The 20974-nt window shown below is 40.6% G+C and overlaps 1 protein-coding gene across 1 annotated transcript; it reads right to left on the bottom strand.

The window, feature by feature from the left end:
- Positions 1-204: 204 nt before the first annotated feature.
- On the bottom strand, positions 205-5441 carry LOC143851740 (uncharacterized). The gene is made up of 2 exons (XM_077361231.1): positions 5332-5441; positions 205-1842 (listed from the first exon to the last, which is right to left on the bottom strand). Exon 2 carries the CDS (start codon positions 1724-1726, stop codon positions 524-526), a length of 1203 nt encoding a protein of 400 aa, XP_077217346.1. The 5' UTR covers positions 1727-1842; positions 5332-5441; the 3' UTR covers positions 205-523.
- Between the last annotated feature and the right edge of the window lie 15533 nt (positions 5442-20974).

Here is a 20974-nt window from a genome sequence, read left to right as displayed (position 1 = left end):
TTTCAATCGGCATTTACTGGATCAAGGTTTTAGTGCCAGTGTTTACCACTTCAATTTCATCTTTGAAAGGCTGAGATTGGCGCTCCTCCTCTTGTTCAAGTAATTGCTGTGACTCAAGTGGAGTTTCGTCAATTTTGTCCTCATTTGAGGAGGGAGTCTTACTTTAAGATCAGAAGCATACTTAAGAAACAGACACAAGTGAACTATTGAAACTTGAAATTTTATTTAAAGGAAAGGCTGTTACATCTGACGACCTATCCTGAACATGCTCAGGATTCACAACTCTGAATAAAGAGAAAAGCAAACGATAACTTGCCTGGACTAGGCATTAACCTTGAACTGTAAAACCGGACTCAACAATTGCACTGACCATGATGACTGACTCAACATAAAATAGTAAACGACTAAAACTTTAACTGCCGCAACTGTCTAGCTCCGGAGGCTCGGCGAAAGCTGGCTCATAAGTGGTACTTTCAACTTCTGATTCTTTTCATGGCAACCGGGCCTGTGCTTCTTTGAACCCTCAGTTATCTAAGCATTGCGATCGGCTGGCGGCAGTACTGCATGATTCGGGTAGGCTAATTTTTTTTTCATCAATCAACTTTTGGATCCTGAATTTTAAGGCAATGCAATTATCAGTAAGGTGGCCAGGGCCTCTATGGTATTCACAATACTGGTCCATTCTCCAATTTGCTGGTAAAGGATTAGGAGGAGCCCTAATGCCGGGTAGGGTAATGTGACCTGAAGCTAACCCTTGCTGCAAAATGACTGATGGTGGAAATGGGAGAGGGGTAAATTCCTTCTTGAGCGCTTGCTTAGGTGTTGCCGTTAACTGATTGTATTTGAATACCATAGGGTTTTGTAACTCCTTGATTTTTTTCGAAGTAAAATTGCCTCTGTTATAAACCCCATGTATTGTGGCCACTTTGATTTCCTGACCTATGGAGACCGGGCTCATCACTGTACATTGCTGGTCGTGATTATCGTGAGACTTTCTCTTCATTTGCTCAAACCACGGTTTGTGGTCATCAGGAAAGGATGAAGCTTCGCCGCTTGACAAAAGATTTTGAGGGTCGAGGAGCCCCATGTCTATAAGGTCTTGAATATCATATTTCAAGCTGAGGCATTTATCAGTTGCATGACCATGACGTAAATGATAATCACAAAATTCTTTCATTTGGAAGGTCCCAGGACTGGGAAGAGGATTAGGAACAGGCTCTGATTCCAATAGTGTTATCATTCTTTCCTTGAGCAACCATTTCAAAGCATCAGGTCGCGAGATCGGCAAGTCAGTGAATTCTCTTTTAGTAGTCTCAGATGGTGGCTCTTGGTTATATTCAAGAATTAAGGGCCCAATAAAATCCTGCTGGTGCTGAGAGATAGAGTTTCTGGTAACAACACCTTGGACTTTGGTATTTTTGTCAGCGAAATGCTTCGAACTTTGGGACTGACAATACCAGGTTTGCATTTGTTGCTTCATCTGATGAACTTCTTCTGTTAGCGCAGCCATTTGTCTAGAGAGATTCACAATTAGTTCTTCCAAACCCATAACCATGGAGAGGCTCGGATTTTTGCCCTTAGAGACAACAGTGGTTGGACCAAATTTCTCAGTAAGTTGAGCTTTGATGAATTGATTTTCTTCCTTCAATTCCTTCATCAGTTGGACGAGCTGGGCCAGGGTTTCTGTGACATGAAAGAGCTGAAAATTTTCCATAGAATCGGCCATCGGTAGGAAAAAGTGGATAGAGAGACTTCCAAAGAAAATGGGGAATTAGCTTCTTCACTGGCCACGAATAGATTCAAACCCAAGAAGCTTTCCTGGATTTTCAGCAGTGAGCAATCCTGACATAGGAACAATAAACACGAGATGCGAGCTTGAAATTCAGGGAATTTCTCCTTTCTATGATTGACATGATAATTATGATACGACTAGATAAGGAACGAGAGGTAAAATGATGGTTCCTCAAAACAAATACACACAGCAATGATGACATGACAGCACGCGGGGAATGCCCCTCGTTCAAGGATTATGAGAGTAAACTCTGAAGGATTCAGCAGAAATATTCTTGAAAAAGGTATCCCCTAGAGGAGGAAGAGACCAAGGGTACAGGCAAGATTGGATCATCAAGATTGCATGATCAAATGATTGAGACACAATTTCCGCCAATGAAGACACAATCGAATCCCACAAGAGACGAATGATAGACACATGATCAAAATGTGAGATTGCATAGGATTACTTTCAACGGGTAGATTAAGAATAACTAATCCTATGAGATCTTTGGAAATGATGGGATTTATATCCTAACCCCAAAGGAAAAGTTTTTAGTCTTCGCACATTTTAACAGTGTTACCTGAAGGCATCAACCCTAATCCTAATCTAGCGGAGTGGAGAGAGGATCTCGACTCATGACTTTGTTTGTGTACCTAGGACCGATCGTAGCCATTGGAAGATGGACTACGGCCTAATCTAGACACAAATGGGTAAGATATCCTAAACTAGGCTCACACATGTGGTGCACATGTGTTCGTATACTGCATGCATGTGTGGGTTAATCTAGGGGTAAGGCCAAGAGTCCCCTTAGCGCGAATCCATGTTCGATATACTGTACCAGTGTCCGGCGTATCAGTACGTGAACAAGAGATCCGTTTACGCACCATAAAGGTACTAGGCTAAGGGTGGAATGCTTCTCTAGCACAGAGGCACCAGGTGATGAAATCCCAGTCAACCATGCTAGATAACACTCCGGGTTCCTAAAATAGGACGTGTGTGCATGTGAAATGCAAGGGTTTAGATGCAAGTGATGTAAGTGTGTGCAATAAGTTCGCGCAATCTATGATGCCTTCAGGTTTTGTTAAATTAAGTTCGAGTAAAATGTGATGAGAAAATAAAACGAGACAAACTAATCTAACAAGTATAGAGTTTTTATGAGCCAGTTAAATTAAATTCAAATGAATTATCTTTTGAAATTTTAATGAAGTTAGGTGGTCCCCAGCAGAGTCGCCAGACTGTGGTACCCTGATCCCGCGAGAGGGACGTGGGGCGCGAGCCGCCGCTCTCTCTCTCTTGGTCTCTCGTATCCACGCGATTGGCGTGTGCATTTTATTATTGATTTGAATTAATCTTTCCTGTGAACTTGGGATCACTAAGGCAATCCGAATTCCACACGAAAGAGACTGACAGAGTCGCCACCTAGATGTGGGATCTAGGACCCGTAATTAACCAGAAATCTAGACTCGCTACCTGGTTACGAGAATGGAAGGTATGGGGAGTTATCCACCACATGCACCATTCTTGCCCGATAATCGGTCTTCGATTCCAAAAGCTAACTCTTTTAAATTTATTTTAAATGGCTCATTCAACTCTATGTTAATGTGCGAACTAAGTGACATGCATCCTATGATCTAATTTCAATGTGAATCCTAAATGTGTATCTTGATTTATTAATTTGTCTGGATTCAATCTAAGTGAAAGTTCTCCTAAAATTCTAATTTCATAGAAAGTCCTAAGTGATTTGATTAAGCATTTACAAGAAAATTAATATACAAAACACCACAATTTGTTTGTGGTGCCGACTCGCGGGTGGTATGCCATCAGACATCCAAGCTGCCTACGTACCCAAGCCTCACTGGGATCAGAGTCGACGTAGTTCGGTGCACCTAAGCTAAGTTACATATGCCTAACTCAACTAAGACACCGACCTAGACGGGATTGACTGTTTCAACAGTTTTAGGAGAAGTTATTTAATTCAAGTTGAAGATTTTATTATCTTAGGATTTCATCTAAGATGCTATATGATTCTCATCTAAATGCAAATGGTCCCTTAGACTAATGCAGGTTTGCCTTACATCCTAGTTTACTAGGCTTGTCCTAGGGAAAGATTGGGTGACTAGTGTAACTAGACCTATGGCACGGTTGCTATACATAGCAAGCGTCCGTGATGAGGCTGGACTCCTGACTCTAGGACTCCCTAAAACCTAGGACTCCCTAAAACTTAGGACACGACACGACACGACACCAGTGTTCCTAAATTGGGCTCTAAGGGTTCCTAAAGGAATTTTGAATCCACCGGCTCTTGGGAATCTCGAATTCTTTTGGGTTTGTGGAAACTTTTAGAGTTTTCTTGAAGCTTTTATTATCTGAAGGTATTTAGTGTGTTTGGTAGCTTTTAAAGTTGTTTATTTAGAAGGTTTTAGTTTCATTTGAAATTTTTAGTGGTCTTTTGGTTAATGGCTTTTAACGGATTTTTATCAGTGGATTTTAAATGGGTGAATTTTAGTTTTGTTAATTTTAGGTTGGATGTACTTTAGATTAATGTCTTTCGATTTTGGTTTGGAAAATGACGTTAACACAACCAAGTTTTGACAATTGCACAAATTCGACAAACCATTGACCATTAAAAGATCTGACAAATGCAGCCCACTAAAACTGTCGTAACTCTTTAACCGCTTGGCCAAATTCAACGTACAAACATGCGTTGGAAAGATCTTTTATAGGGCTACAACTTTGTAGTTCTCCATTGTTTGTAAATCTGTGATTTAGAGGTTCGAATTTGTGTTGCAAACAAAAGGACAGCAACATTAAACTGGAAATGCCTAAAGGTGTGCCGCAACCATTTTGGACTTAACTTTTTAACCGCTCGCTGTCTGATCTAGCACGAATACTCGTTGGAAACGGCACGAAAATATCTACGACTTTGTAGTTAACCATTTCCCACGATTCTGTTGTTTAGAGGTCGAAAAATCTGTTTAAAGTCTAACAGCTAGCACTATGACGGGAATGATATTGGCACCCCCATGTTTTCTTTTGATAGTTCTTATTTTTTTAGTGATTAAAAGACGGTGAATATGAAAAATGGCTTGAATGGGCCTGAGATTAGATTCAAATGGGATGTTTGAAAAAGGGGTTGTTTTTATCTACTTGGCAAGGTGGGGTATGGATATTGGGTTCTTGAGATTGAGTGGGGGCTGTTGTTATCAAATTGGAGTGGGGGCTGTTGTTATCAATTGAAAGATGGAGGTTTTGTAAGCCAAATTAAATGGGTTTTGATAATTCATGTAAAATTCAAGTTTTCTTTCTTGTAAATGTTCAAAATTTTTAATGAATTGTTTTCCCAAAAGAAATCTAAATTCCCTAACAAGCTAATGATTTCAACATCCCATCGCAAATAGGTTCTAATGACCCTAACACATTAATTATATTTAGCATAAGTGAGAACATGACCAAGGCCAAACTAGTACAAAATTAAACATGACATCAACCAAAATATACGCAAAACAACACTCAATCCTACAAATATAGAAAAGAAAATAAAATTCCAAAAGACATACCTTTTTGTAGACGATATTCCATGCAAACTTATGGAGAAGAGGGATTTGGTCTAGAGAGAGGGCTTGAATTTTCTAAGAGAGGGGTTCTCTCCTCTTTTCTCTTTTTTTCCTCCTTTTCTTTGGTGAGATGAGAGGGTATTTATAGGAGAATGGGATAGGAGGTTAGGTGAGGTTAGGTGAGGTTAGGTAAGGTTAGGTGAGGTTAGGTGATGTTAGGTGAGGTTAGGTGAGGTTAGGTGAGGTTTGGATGGTTATGATGGGAGGAGAGGTTAGGTGAGGTTAGGTGAGGTTTGAATGGTTAGGATGAGAGGAGAGGTTAGGTGGTTTTGGATGGTTAGACCCAGGTCATGATCTGCCATTGATCTAACGATTTACGGAAATCGGGTCTCGGAATGGAATCAGGGTCCGGGCTATGAAGTGACCCTAGCTTATTTTGTCCCGATTGATGATCCGTAAAGTCAGATCAAGATATTAATGACCTAAAACATATAAATCAATGATAGAGGGGGTTCTCACATGGATTTAACACACTAATTTATTTGTTGATTAAAACAAAACAAAATGGGGTGTCTACAAGAACCAAAGAAGAAAAGCTATTGCCATATCATGAATACTTGGATATTCTCGCTAAGCAATTTCAACGCGTCACTTTCAGTTATTTGCCAAGGTTGAAGAATAGATTCGCCGATGCCTTAGCAACGTTAGCTTCCATGATTGACATACCTCACAATATGAAGATGAGGCCCATCACGGTTCAAGAGCAATGGGCTCCTGCATATGTTGATGCTATAGAAATAGCTGCAAGATGTCCCGATGGAAAGCCATGGTATACAGACATAAAGAACTACATCTCAGGCCAGGGGCATCCCAATGAGGCGTCGAGTAAAGAAATAAGGACTTTGCAGAGATTGGCAGCTAATTTCGTCATTTGTGGAGGAGAGTTGTATCGACGGTCTTTCGATGGAATTCAACTCTTATGTGTCACTGAAGATCAGGCAGAAGAAATTCTCGCAGATATTCATGAAGGGGTGTGTGGGCCTCATATGAATGGGAAGATGTTGGCAAGGAAGATCCTACGTCTGGGGTATTATTGGCCGACATTAGAAGCAGATTGTCACACATTTGTGAAGAGATGCTATAAATGTCAGATACATGCGAATCTCATCCATGTACCACCCACCGAATTGCATTCTCTTACCTCTCCTTGGCCGTTTTCGGTATGGGGAATTGACATCATTGGCAAGATTTCTCCCAAGTCGTCTAATGGTCACGAGTACATACTCGTTGCTATTGATTACTTCACCAAGTGGGTTGAGGCCGCTTCTTATGCAAAGCTTACATCCTCATCAGTTGCTAAATTCATACGCACCAACATAATTTGCAGATATGGAATTCCCCATGAACTTATCTCAGATAATGGATCTCATTTCAAGAAGGAAGTAATCTCTCTTTGCGAAGAGTTCAAGATTAAGCATCATAAATCCTCGCCTTATCGTCCGCAGACAAATGGAGCGGTAGAAGCTGCAAACAAAAATGTCAAGACTATCATTAGCAAAATGTCAGAAACTTATAAAGATTGGTCGAATAAGTTACCATACGCCTTGTGGGCTTACAGAACATCAATTAGGGCTTCAACTGGGGCAACCCCTTACTCTCTTGTTTACGGGATGGAAGCAGTGCTACCTGTTGAGATCCGTGTACCTTCGCTCCGAGTATTGACTGAAGTCAAGTTACCAGAAAATGAATGGGCAGATGCCAGGTATAAAGAGTTGAACATGCTAGACGAGAAGAGATTAAAGGCGCTTTACCATGTGCAAGGTTATCAGCGCAGAATAGCCCGTGCTTTTAATAAAAAGGTTAAGGTCAGAGATTTAGAAGAAGGCAATCTTGTTCTAAAAGAGAATCGAGCACCAATGTTTGACCCAAGGGGCAAGTTCAAACCAAATTGGTCAGGACCATACATTGTGGACCAAATCTTACCCGGAAAAGCCGTCAAGCTCCGTAATTTAAATGGAGAAATATTGCCAGAACCAACAAATCTTGATCAACTCAAGAGGTTCTATGCTTGAACATCAGAAGGCCGTCCTTTGGCCGAATAAATCCCAAATTCATAACCAAAAATCAAAAAATTTATAACCTTTTGCAAACCCTTTTGAGCCTAAATAAAATTTTCCTTCAAATCCCAATATACTAGGGGCATTCGCCCTGAACTACGCATGATCTGATTCCTACACTGGGATACGTAGGCAACCTGTTCATAGGTTCGGTCGAGACCCTTGCAAAACCTTAAGCCATTCTTTGAAAAGCCCTACCTCACCTATAAAGTCCTTTTGGTGTTCAAGTAAAAAGAAAAGAAGATAAAAAAAAATAATAAAAAAGAAAAGAAATGGAGCTTGAAGATCCGCTAGATTGAAAAACCTGAAAAGGCGATCTAGGCAAAATTTAGGATCATTCCCCTGCTAAGTTGAAAACCTGAAAGGGCGGCTTAGGCAAAAGGTAAGGGGGTGGCCCGCTGAGTCGAAAACCTGAAAAGGCGATTCAGGCAAAAGTTAAGGCCGAGCGGTCCACCAAGTTGAAAATCCAAAAAAGGAAGACTTGGTCGTGGTAAGATGGGGTTCACGCCAGAAGAATTACATCTACCTCTGAACTCGCGGTAGGTCAGGCGAAGCTAATACACAATGATTCTCGAAACTAGGGGCATTAATTTTGAAGCAATCTGAAAGTTGATAGAAAGATATATGAGGTATCACTGTATTAAAAATAAGTGAAGATGTTTATCAATGGAGAAACGTTCTTTAAAAGAGGCTAGTCTAACCCAAAAGAAAATACTGATAAGTCAGAAGCATCACGAGATTACTGGAGTAATCTTTCTTATTTTGTGTTTTTATTACAAGTGTCTGTAGTTCTATTTAAAAAAAAAAAAAATTATTTTTAGAATTGTTGTAGGGTGCAATCACTCTGAAGGCAGGTTCATTAACAGGTTCTGAGGAACTTGGAAAAAGGTGACGCTGTCACGAATGACGAAGATCTTTGAAAGAATAATCTCTGGTTAACGAATAGAAGAAGGTTAGAATGCCTCAAACTGAGGCAGATTGCTAATGAAGTGGCATCCCATATTTAAGCCCTGAAGTTCTTTTGCTGCATAGTGTTATTAAATCCTTTGCTTCTAAAGTTGTTAATTGGAAATTTCGATTTCTCTCAAAGCTCAAATCATCATATCTCTCTGAATCCATTTGGAAAAAGATATTTTCTCTCTGAACATCACACAAATATGATATCTCGCTTCCTTGGAGTCCGTACAAATACGGTATTTCACTCTCCGAGTCCATACGACTATGGTCTCTTATCCCCTTTGAACATCATACAACTATGATGTCTCATTTCCTTGGAATCCGTACAAATACGGTATTTCATTTTCTTCGAGTTCATACAACTATGGTCTCTTATCCCCTTTGAACATCATACAACTATGATGTCTCATTTCCTTGGAATCCGTACAAATACGGTATTTCATTCTCTTCGAATCCATACAACTATGGTCTCTTATACCCTTTGAACATCATACAACTATGATGTCTCATTTCCTTGGAATCCGTATAAATACGGTATTTCATCTTGCCCAAGCCCATTCAAAAATGATGCTGCATTTTCATTAAGAATCTTTCAAAAGTCATCCATTATTCTCTGAGACCATTTGAAAATGACGTCTCATTTCCTCTGAAGCTGTTCAAAAGCGATATTCCTTTCCCTCCGAAAATCCATTTGAAAATGGTATCCCATTTCTCTCGTTGCCAGCGGCACCGCAGCGGGTTTGTTTTATTGCATTCCAATTCTAGGATTTCATCTAAGGTCTTGCATTATATTAGGTTGCATTGTGTTTAGGGGGTCCTTTGTCGATTAAAGCTACGCAAAATGGTTCTGTCATTTTGACTTTGGTATTCGATGACTACGTCGTCTCTACCAAAGAGGGGCATCTGTAGACACCCACATTTTGCTTTACTTTAACCAACAATAACCTAATATATTGATCCATCCTCAAATTTTTTGAAAAAAAACAAAATGATAAAGAGATGTACCTGGTGAGATGATTAGATCCGAAAAATTGAAAAATACCCTGATTAGTGAATTTAGTGTGTTAAATCCATGTGAGAACCCCCTCTATTATTGATTTATATGTTTTAGGTCATTAATATCTTGATCTGACTTTACGGATCATCAATCGGGACAAAATAAGCTAGGGTCACTTCATAGCCCGGACCCTGATTCCATTCCGAGACCCGATTTCCGTAAATCGTTAGATCAATGACAGATCTTGACCTGGGTCTCACCATCCAAAACCACCTAACCTCTCCTCTCATCCTAACCATCCAAACCTCACCTAACCTCACCTAACCTCTCCTCTCATCCTAACCACCCAAACCTCACCTAACCTCACCTAACCTCACCTAACCTTACCTAACCTCACCTAACCTTACCTAACCTCACCTAACCTCACCTAACCTCCTATCCCATTCTCCTATAAATACCCTCTCATCCCACCATCCAAGAAAAAGAAGAAAAAGAATCCCTCTCTTAGAAAATTCATCCCTCTCCCTCATCTCTTCAAGGGTTCGGCCATCCTTGCCGGATCGGGTGATACGTTGGGTGATATATATCAAAAGCAGTCATTATCAAGCAAGGAATCATCTTCAAGGAATTAAGATCAAAGAAAAATCAAACACAAAGTGGGTTTTCAAAGAGGTAGGCATTTATTTCAATTCTATGTAGGGTCTGTTTTCATGCATATCTTTTACTTTAAAAGAAAAACCATGTTAGGAAGCATCTAGGATCAATCTTTACTCATTCTTCTTGATGGTAGACTTTGAAGTTATACATGTTTCCCTCTTCTCTTAACCCATCTTATCTTCATTTTTATTTTTCCCTAATGGTTCACACCCTGGTTCCCCCTGGTTAGCCTCTGGTTAGACCCTGGTTGCACCCAGGTTCGTTGCTGGTTGCACCCAGGTTCGATACTGGTTCGCACCCTGGTTCCCTGCTGGTTCGCACTCTGGTTAGACCCTGGTTGCACCCAGGTTCGTTGCTGTTTGCACCCAGGTTCGATACTGGTTCACACCATGGTTCCCTGCTGGTTCGCACTCTGGTTAGACCCTGGTTGCACCCAGGTTCGCTGCTGGTTGCACCCAGGTTCCCTGCTGGTTGCACCATGGTTCCCCTGCGGGTTGCACCCTGGTTCCCTGCTGGTTCGCACCCTGGTGCACCCTGGTGCACCCTGGTCCGCACCCTGGTTTGTACCCTGCTGGTTGCACCCTGGTTCCCCTGCTGGTTCGCACCCTGGTTCCCTGATGGTTCGCACTCTGGTTAGACCCTGGTTGCACCCAGGTTCGCTGCTGGTTGCACCCAGGTTCCCTGCTGGTTGCACCCTGGTTCCCCTGCTGGTTCGCACCCTGGTTCCCTGCTGGTTCGCACCCTGGTGCACCCTGGTCCGCACCCTGGTTTGTACCCTGCTTCCTCCTAGTTAGACCATGGCTAGTCTCGGGTTTGCTCCTAACTTAGACCCGACTCACTTGACCCTAACCATTAACCCAATCCAACCTAACCATTAACCACACCTAAACCCATACCCATAAGCCTTAAACCCTATAACCATAGCCACACATCATACACCACATGCCTTTCATTCATCCACCCAACAGTACCCTCATACACCCCTACAATAGACCCGGCCAACCCAGTTAACCCGGCCATCGGGCCCATTCGGCCCAATTAATTCATTCCCCTTAAGAGCCGCTTTGCCCTATTGGTTCCTAAGATACTCCAACCACCCAAACCTCAAGCCGCACCCCAATCCACGCTCAACCAGTTCCAATCCAGTCTAAGCCAAGTCAACCCGCACTTGACCTTGACCATTAACCCAATCCAATCCAACTCAACCATTAACCCCACCTAACCTGACCCTAGCACAACTCAACCGAGTCACATCAACCCAAGCCATACCTTTGTCCACTCACTGAGGCACACCATTTATCCATAAATCTGGTTACATTAAATCTAACCCAGCCAGGCCACCTGCGGCTTAAGTCAAATCGCCTCAATACAATCCATCCAAGTGGGATCCCAACCCAGCTCAACTGAGTCAACTCTAGCCAACCTCCCTAGTCGAGTTGACCCAACTCTCTAGTCGAGTATGCTCAACCTCTTTAACCGATTGGACTCTCCCCTTAGTTGACTCAATCCAATTCCTTAATCAACCCATCCCAATGCAACCGAGTCGCATTCGACCAAGTTGCGGCCTTCCATGTCACAACCGAGTCATTCCCCTATTCTACTAATGCCCTTTTACACCTAATAGAACTTCCTCCCTTTTGCCTAACCAAGTCATATCCCAACACAATCTGAGTCGCATGTCTGAATCCATTTGACCGAATCTCATAAGCCCGCCCATTTTGAATTCCCAAAATTCAAACCCTTGATGATTCCTATACGCTCAATTCTTTGATGCAAATTCCCAATTCCAAAATCCCATTGCTAAATCAATGTTTCTGAATCTCAAGTCCAATGCTCAAATACAAACCCGATTCCTGATCCAAATACCAATCCTGTTTTCCAAAATCCAAGCAACCTCCCCAGCGGAACTACGTGTGGCTTGATCCCCATCGTGGGGTACGTAGGCAATTTGGCACTCCCAAGTTCAGTCGCACCTTTCTCTATCTTTCTCATTCCCTCACACTATTTCATCATCTCTTCCATTTTTTTTTTTTCACTAACCTCGAGAATTTAAATCGATTTGTCTTGTGTCTTTCGGAACCGTTGGATCACGGTTTCCGTCGTAAGGACCCTTAGAGCCCAATTTAGGAACACCGGTGTCGTGTCGTGTCCTAAGTTTTAGAGAGTCCTAGAGTTAGGAGTCCAGTCTCATCACGGACGCTTGCTATGTATAGCAACCGTGCCATAGGTCTAGTTACACTAGTCACCCAATCTTTCCCTAGGACAAGCCTAGTAAACTAGGATGTAAGGCAAACCTGCATTAGTCTAAGGGACCATTTGCATTTAGATGAGAATCATATAGCATCTTAGATGAAATCCTAAGATAATAAAATCCTCAACTTGAATTAAATAACTTCTCCTAAAACTGTTGAAACAGTCAATCCCGTCTAGGTCGGTGTCTTAGTTGAGTTAGGCATATGTAACTTAGCTTAGGTGCACCGAACTACGTCGACTCTGATCCCAGTGAGGCTTGGGTACGTAGGCAGCTTGGATGTCTGATGGCATACCACCCGCGAGTCGGCACCACAACAAATTATGGTGTTTTGGATATTAATTTTCTTGTAAATGCTTAATCAAATCATTTAGGGCTTTCCATGAAATTAGAATTCTAGGAGAACTTTCACTTAGAATGAATCCAGACAAATTAATAAATCAAGATACACATCTAGGATTCACATTGAAATTAGATCATAGGATGCATGTCACTTAGTTCGCACATTAACATAGAGTCGAATGAGCCATTTAAAATAAATTTAAAAGAGTTAGCTTTTGGAATCGAAGACCGATTATCGGGCAGGAATGGTGCATGTGGCGGATAACTCCCCATACCTTCCATTCTCGTAACCAGGTAGCGAGTCTAGATTTCTGGTTAATTACGGGCCCTAGATCCCACATCTAGGTGGCGACTCTGTCAGTCTCTTTCGTGTGGAATTCGGATTGCCTTAGTGATCCCAAGTTCACAGGAAAGATTAATTCAAATCAACATTAAAATGCACACGCCAATCGCGTGGATACGAGAGACCAAGAGAGAGAGTGCGAGGCGGCTCGCGCCCCACCCCTCTCGCGGGATCCGGGTCCCACAGATACAAGCAGGATCAAACTTTTCCACCAATGATCTCGATATGATCTAAGGGTAAAAAGATAAATGATAAACACGGATCAAATGGATAGTCAATGGATGATAGACCATGGCCATAATAATGACAAAGTAGGGTCAAGGACCAGATCTGCATGATGGAGGAAAATATTTGATCAACTTAGACTAGAAGTTCCTACTAAGAAGTAGGTCCTGGTCTAATAATCAAGAAATACAAAGATTGAATTTATCATCAACGAAACAAAATATAGACCATGGCCATAAGAGTGTCAAAATAGAAGCCACTGACCAGGTCCAAATCTTGAGAAATGAATTGATATCAAAGGTAAACTTAGACCAAGAAGCCTCACAAGATGAGTAGGTCCGAGTCTAAGGATCAAATTTACCATCAATAGATCGAAAGATAAACCATAGCCATAAGAGGGGCAAAGAAAGAGCCACATGCTAGGTCTAAATCTGAAAATTGGATTGATATAGTTGATTTGAATTAGATAGGGAAACCTCATTAAATATGAAGGTCCTGAACTAATAATCAATATAAATAGGTATATATACATATATACATCCTAACCAGGGGCACCATCCTTAGTCTAATATAGCGGAGTCAAGGAGGTCTTGACTCATGACAGACTGGTGAGTGTACTAGGACTGCGTCTGTAGCCACATAAAGTGAGCTGCCCTAGTCTAAAGATAGGATAAGGCCCCTAACTCTAGGCTCCATATGTGTAAGCAACACATATGTTCGTCCCTAAATGCAAACAAAAGGACAATGCAATATATAGAGAGAGTAATGTCTGCGAGGTCCACCTGGCCGGTTGCATAGTTACTTGTACGCTGTGACTATCGCCCAGCATACGAACTATGTCCGTTTTACACACAAAGTGTCCAAGTGTTGAGATACTACTGGTGCGGTGGCGCTAGAAGGCGGGTATAGCCCTCACTGCTCCTACTTATAGTATCTCTCCGAAAGTAATCTGATAGTATATCCACAGTAAACCATAGCAGAAAGTAACCACAAAACAGAGTATATATGCAGGAATGAGAGTGGTGTGTGAACCCTTGTTTTATTTACGCACCTATTTGATGCCCTCGCTTCTAACGAAAAGGTTCCCATTTTACTTGATTCTAGCCCAAATTTCTTCAAAATTAATTAAAATGGCATTTTAACAGAGTTAGACAATGTTTCAAGAACTCCTCAGCAGAGTCGCCAGCCTATGGACCCCGATTCGAGAGAGGCGGGGGACGAGCCCCCGAGAGTCTCTAGATCATCCACGTGAAGGAGAGCTCTACCAAGGAACTCTAAAAAAGGTTGCCTCTCACAGCATGAGTGGCAATGAAAGGTGAGATACCTCTCGATTTGGGGACTAGCCCGAATTTGAGACGTATCTTAAACAAAGAAGAGTCGCCATCCAATGAAGTAGGCCTTGGATCCCATACTATGCTCTGTTGCAATGGATAACCAGAGATATAAAAGAAGGTTTATGCCTGGTTACGAATTTGGAAGGTCCGAAGAGCACCTCACCCGCCCAAGTGCAAGCACCTGGTCTCTTATGCCATTTATTTATTGATTTTGAAGAGTTTTGGGTGAAAGCCATGTCAAATGGAAACAAATATCTCCGAGAAGACGTCTATCTAATTATGCATATCTCGGAGATGAATAATAAGCACACACAAAAGAAATGAAAGAAATATCAACTAAGAATAGCTATGTTATGAGTGTCATGCCTAATTGGTGTCTAAGTTCTAATGGGCAAACACATGCATGCTACAGCTAAAGATATAAGGTCTGTACATGAAAGTAAGAAAACACAACAAAACACACAACACAACATAACTCGACTCCACTGACGACTCGACACAACAAATCCTAGACTCTAATGTGATACTTGACTCGGACCAGGATGGCCATCCATCCCGACTACTCTACGTATCCTGGCCTCGGGAAGAATCAGAGTCGACATATTTCGGTGACCTATTCTAAACTACGATGCCTAACCATCTAAGACCGCTATCTTAGACTCGATCAACTAGACCTGACTAGTTTTTAAAGCTTCTTGTGCTATTGCTTAAGTTCAAGTGAATTGTAATTTTTAGGACTCCCTATATGCCCTAACTAATGCAAGTTGGTTAGCCTTAAGCTAATGCAGGTGGTTCCTATATCCTATGTGTAACTTGGCTGTGTGTCCTAAGAAAAATCATAGGTTAACTAAGTGCTTCCTAGTTTAGCCATCGGCTCGACTAAGTGTCTAACCGACCACGACTCGAGGCCTACTAACTCTAGGGACACTCACACGACAAGACACACAAAGCATCTACATAACCAGGACAGACTCCTAACTCTAAGACACCCCAAATATCTAAGACAGACTCCCAACTCTAGGGGAAGATCTTTTCGAAAAGGTTTTGAAGAATTTTTGTATTTTTTAAAGGTTTGAAATGTTTATTTTTAAAGGTTTCGCCGGACTTGGGATATAGATCCCAAGCTGCACTACGTACCATATGGAAAGGGATCAAGCCAACGTAGTTCGGAACAGATTTTCCTAACTACACTCCTAATGACTCAAGACTTTTTTGAATATTTTTATACTTTTTAGATGTTTTTGACTCAAGAGGACAGAATTCTATCATCATAAGGGTAGGACATACTCCTGATATCCCGCAAAGGTTGGACAGAATCCTATGCTTTGCGGGGGGTAGACAGAATCTCGACTCTGCAAGTGAAATACTCAAGAGGGGGGGTGAATTGAATTTAACTCAATATTAGGCCTTTTGAAAATTATCTATAAACCCTAATTGGAATTTTTCTTCACTTAAATAAATATTTGGTTAGTGCAAATATAATTGAAAGAACAAAGTGAAATGCCAAACCAAAACAATAATGGAAATGCAAGAGTGAGAAATTGACACACCGATATATAGTGGTTCGGCCAACGGCCTACTCCACTCTACTCAAGGTCGCACTTGAGGGATTCCACTATAGGAGACCTCCACGATGCCCGGCTCCGAGGCGGTTACAAATCCAAGGGATATTAAACAAGGATGCCCTTACACCTTTACAAAGACTCTCCTTCTCCGCCGAGTTCTAAGCGGTTGCTCTCTAGGGAATTAAAAAGGGAATGCCCTAGCCACCTACACTAGATTTGAAAGAGAATAGCTTGGCTTCTTCTTGAAAGCTTGATGCTCTTTGTAGACCCTTGATTGCTCTTCAAAGATGGTGATTTGCAAGTGAAAGCACTACTATATCCAAACTCAAAAGATTCACAAGTGAAAGGCAAGTTTGGGATGAAAAACAAAAACTCAAGCTAAAATGGATTGCAAATGTTTTTGATGCTTAAGGATGTTTTTCAAAGATCAAGAGAGAGTGAAAAACTTCTCTACATGTTGTATATATAACCACACCAAAGAATATGACCGTTTGGGGGTGGAAATATCAAAAACCAATAATTAATTTGAATCACAACGGCTATTTTTTAGTCTGTCGCGAGGTTCTCGGAGTTCCGAGAATTCTCGGAGTTCCGAGAAATATTCTCGGAGTTCCGAGACAACGGCCAGAAGAAATAAAATTTCTACTGGACCATTTCTCGGAGTTCCGAGAAATTGTCTCGGAGTTCCGAGAAAGTGTCCAGATGCTACTGGACCTTTTCTCGGAGTTCCGAGGGAACTCTCGGAGTTCCGAGCTCGGAGTTCCGAGAAGCCTGAAAATCCGCAGTTTTTGATTTTTATTGCAAATTTGATTTTTAGCTTTTGGAACTCAACTCCTATGGTTATTTTGGAATGTTTATGAGGGTCCCAACATGTTGGTCCACCACATAACCATTTACTAATGCATTTTAAGTTCTTAAGTGTTCTTTGAAAACCATTTTGAAAACACTTTGCCTTGACTTGGAAATCTAAAGAGAAAGGATGTACAATGATACCTATGTAGCTTTCAACTTCTCTTTAGTCTTGGTCTTCAATTGATCTTCCATCTTGTGTATGCTTGCTTGAGAGATGAGGTGAGCTTCACTTAGCTCCTTTGACTCTTGTATGGGATATCTCCAAGCATGACCATGTTGTGTGTTGGTTTCTTCAATGATCAATCCTATCTCAAACACAACACTTCGAAGCAAATTGATTAGTATTCAAAAACACAATCAATTATGTTTAGAATCATCAAAACAAGATAGGAGAGTAGACCCTTGGGCTTACAATCTCCCCCTTTTTGATGATGACAAACAAAATTGATTATGAGGTGTGTGTGGAGTGACATAGTAGGCAAGTGAATACTAGAACTCCCCCTCAATATATGCACACATATAAATGATACAAGTTATAAGCAAGTGGTGCATATAGTCAATTGAATAGATAATCAATTTCAAACTTCTCCCCCTTTTGTCATCGACAGAAAGGGTGTAAAAAAAAAATAGGAGTGGATAACTCCCCCTGAATCAATGCTTATGGTATAAAATTATATAACCAAGTAATGCACATATACCTGTTCATGATCGAGATGTTGACATATGTCAAGATGTTAGGTATTTTAATTAAAGTGAAGATACCTCTCCAACTTAGAAAAACTAAGAAGGCTAAGAATATCAATTGAGTGATTTTTAAGATTAAAAATTTGACATCTCATTCATGCAGATACTATCAAACAAAGATTTATATATATAAATACTATATAGATAAGCTGGTTAAAGGCACAAAGTATTTATTTGGCAATTTCTTTGATTTGATCCGCACTCCATATGTTTAAGGCACTTCGGATATAGCAAATTCTATCATCACTAAGGGGTTTTGTAAAGATATCCGCTAATTGTTCTTCAGTGTTGATATATTTTAAGCAAATATCCCCTTTTTGTGAGTGATCTCTGATGAAGTGGTGCCTAATCTCAATGTGTTTTGTTCTTGAGTGTTGTATGGGGTTCTTTGTTAAGCTTATAGCACTAGTATTGTCACCTTGGATGAGAATATTTTCCATTTTGATTGCATAGTCCATCAATGTGCTTTTCATCCATAGGACTTGAGCACAGCAAGCTCCAGCTGCCACATATTCTGCTTCTGTTGTGGACAGAGCTACTGAATTTTGCTTCTTGCTAAACCATGAAACAAGTGATTTACCCAAGAATTGGCAAGTCCCACTAGTGCTTTTCCTATCTACTCTACATCCAGCAAAGTCTGCATCTGAATATCCGATGAGAGTGAAGGAAGATGATCTTTCATACCACAGTCCTAGACTTTGGGTTCCTTTTAAGTACTTGAAGATCTTCTTAACTGCCGATAGGTGAGATTCTTTAGGATCCGATTGAAATCGAGCACAGAGACAGACAGTAAACATAATGTCTGGTCTGCTGGCTGTCAAATAGAGCAAACTACCTATCATACCCCTATACAGTTTCTGATCCACAGATTTACCAAATTCATCTTTTTCTAGCTTAGCAGTAGTACTCATGGGAATTCTTGATGTCTTACTGCTATCCATGCCATACTTCTTTAATAACTCCTTTGTATATTTTTCTTGATTTAAAAATATTCCATTTTTGTATTGTTTAATTTGAAGTCCTAAGAAGTAGGTTAACTCTCCCATCATGCTCATTTCAAATTCATTTTTCATTAAGGTTGCAAATTCATCACACAATTTTTGATTAGTTGAGCCACAGATGGTATCATCCACATAGATTTGGACAAGGAGGATATCATGATTTTCTCTTTTGATAAATAAGGTTTTATCTACCTTTCCCATCTCAAATCTCTTTTCAACTAAGAAAGTGCAAAGCCTCTCATACCAAGCTCTAGGAGCTTGCTTTAATCCATATAAAGCTTTATCAAGCCTGAAGACATGATTTGGATGTTTGAAGTCTTCAAAACCTGGAGGTTGCTCAACATACACTTCCTCTTGGATATAGCCATTTAGGAAGGCACTTTTGACATCCATTTGATATAGTTTAAATCCTTTATGAGATGCATATGCCAAAAGTATCCTAATAGCCTCCATACGGGCAACAGGAGCAAATGTCTCATCATAATCTATCCCTTCCTCCTGATTGTACCCTTGGGCTACAAGCCTAGCTTTATTCCTAGTGATAATTCCATTTTCATCCAATTTATTTCTATACACCCATCTCGTGCCAATGACTGGATGATCACTAGGTCTAGGTACTAGCCTCCACACTTTGTTCCTTTCGAATTGACTTAGCTCTTCTTGCATAGCCATCAACCAATATTCATCCTTTTCAGCTTCCTTGATGGATTTTGGTTCTAATTCGGATAGGAACGCCAGATTGTTACTCACACTACGATAGTAAGATCTAGTTCTTACTGGCAATGTGGCATCACCTAAGATTTGGGATTCAGGATGATCTACCAATGTTCTCCTATCCCTAGGCAATGAGTCATCATTTTCATTTTCTACTTCCTCACTAGGTAATGTATGACTTGTTGATGCATGAGGAGGAGCACTCAATTTTGGAAAAATATGTTCAACGGGTTCATCCTCATCATGTGGCATTTCTTGAGGTGTTGGCTCTCTTTCATCAAATGTCACATGCATGGATTCTTCTACTACTAGGGTTCTCCTATTAAATACTCTATATGCTTTGCTATGAGAAGAATACCCTAAGAATATTCCATCATCCGACTTCTTATCAAATTTATGTAAATTATCTCTAATGTTCAAAATGAAGCATTTACATCCAAACACTCTAAAATAACTTTTATTTGGTTTCAAGTTTTTCCAAAGCTCATAAGGTGTTTTCTTAGAGATTGGCCTTAAGTATACCCTGTTTATGATATAGCAAGCGGTGCTAACCGCTTCCGCCCAAAAATATCTAGGGAGATCATTTTCATGCAACATTGTTCTAGCCATTTCTTGGAGAGTTCGATTCTTTCTTTCTACTACTCCATTTTGTTGAGGTGTTCTAGGTGCGGAAAAATTATGTTTAATGCCATGTTCATTACAGTAAGTGTCAAAGTGTACATTTTCAAATTCCGTTCCATGATCACTTCTAATGTGGGAGATGGCAACACCTTTTTCATTTTGAATTTGATTGCATAATGTTAGGAAGTTTTCATAAGTTTCATCTTTATGTCCTAGAAATATGACCCATGTGAATCGTGAGTAGTCATCAACAACTACAAACACGTACCTCTTTCCACCTAGGCTACTAGTCTTCATTGGTCCAAAAAGATCCATATGAAGTAGCTCCAAAGGGTAGGAAGTTGAAATCATATTTTTAGGTGCAAAAGAGCTTTTCAATTGTTTTCCTAATTGACAAGTTCTACAAATGTGATCCTTGATGAATTTGAACTTAGGCAATCCTCTAACACTTTCTTTTGAGGAGAGGGTCGAAATGAGATCCATTCCGGCATGACCCAACCTCCTATGCCATAGCCAAGAATCCTCACTAATGGCATTTAGACAAGTCACTTTTTGGAGTCTAAGATCATCTAGTCCAATTGTATAAATGTTATTGTCTCTAGACCCTATGAATTTTACTTCTCCATTTATCTTATTTTTAACAATGCATTTGTCGGGATTGAAGACAACTTCAAAACCATTATCACATAATTGACTAATGCTAATAAGATTATGGGACAAGCCATCAACAAAGAGTACATCATGTATGGGAGAGGTAGAGTTACCTATGGTGCCTTCACCTTTGACTTTTCCTTTCTTATCATCTCCAAAGGTAACTTCTCCACCATCCTTGAGTGATAGGGATGCGAATTGAGTGAGATCTCCGGTCATGTGTCTAGAGCATCCACTATCAAGGTACCATGTGTTCCTCTTGTTGTGGCTTTTAA

This window comes from Tasmannia lanceolata, unplaced genomic scaffold (assembly GCF_043159265.1).
Source record: "Tasmannia lanceolata isolate RefF3 unplaced genomic scaffold, GAP_Taslan_0.1 ptg000018l, whole genome shotgun sequence".
Classification (NCBI taxonomy): Eukaryota; Viridiplantae; Streptophyta; class Magnoliopsida; order Canellales; family Winteraceae; genus Tasmannia; species Tasmannia lanceolata.
Note: the sequence above shows the minus strand (reverse complement) of the source record. Positions and strands in the feature narration are given on the sequence as shown.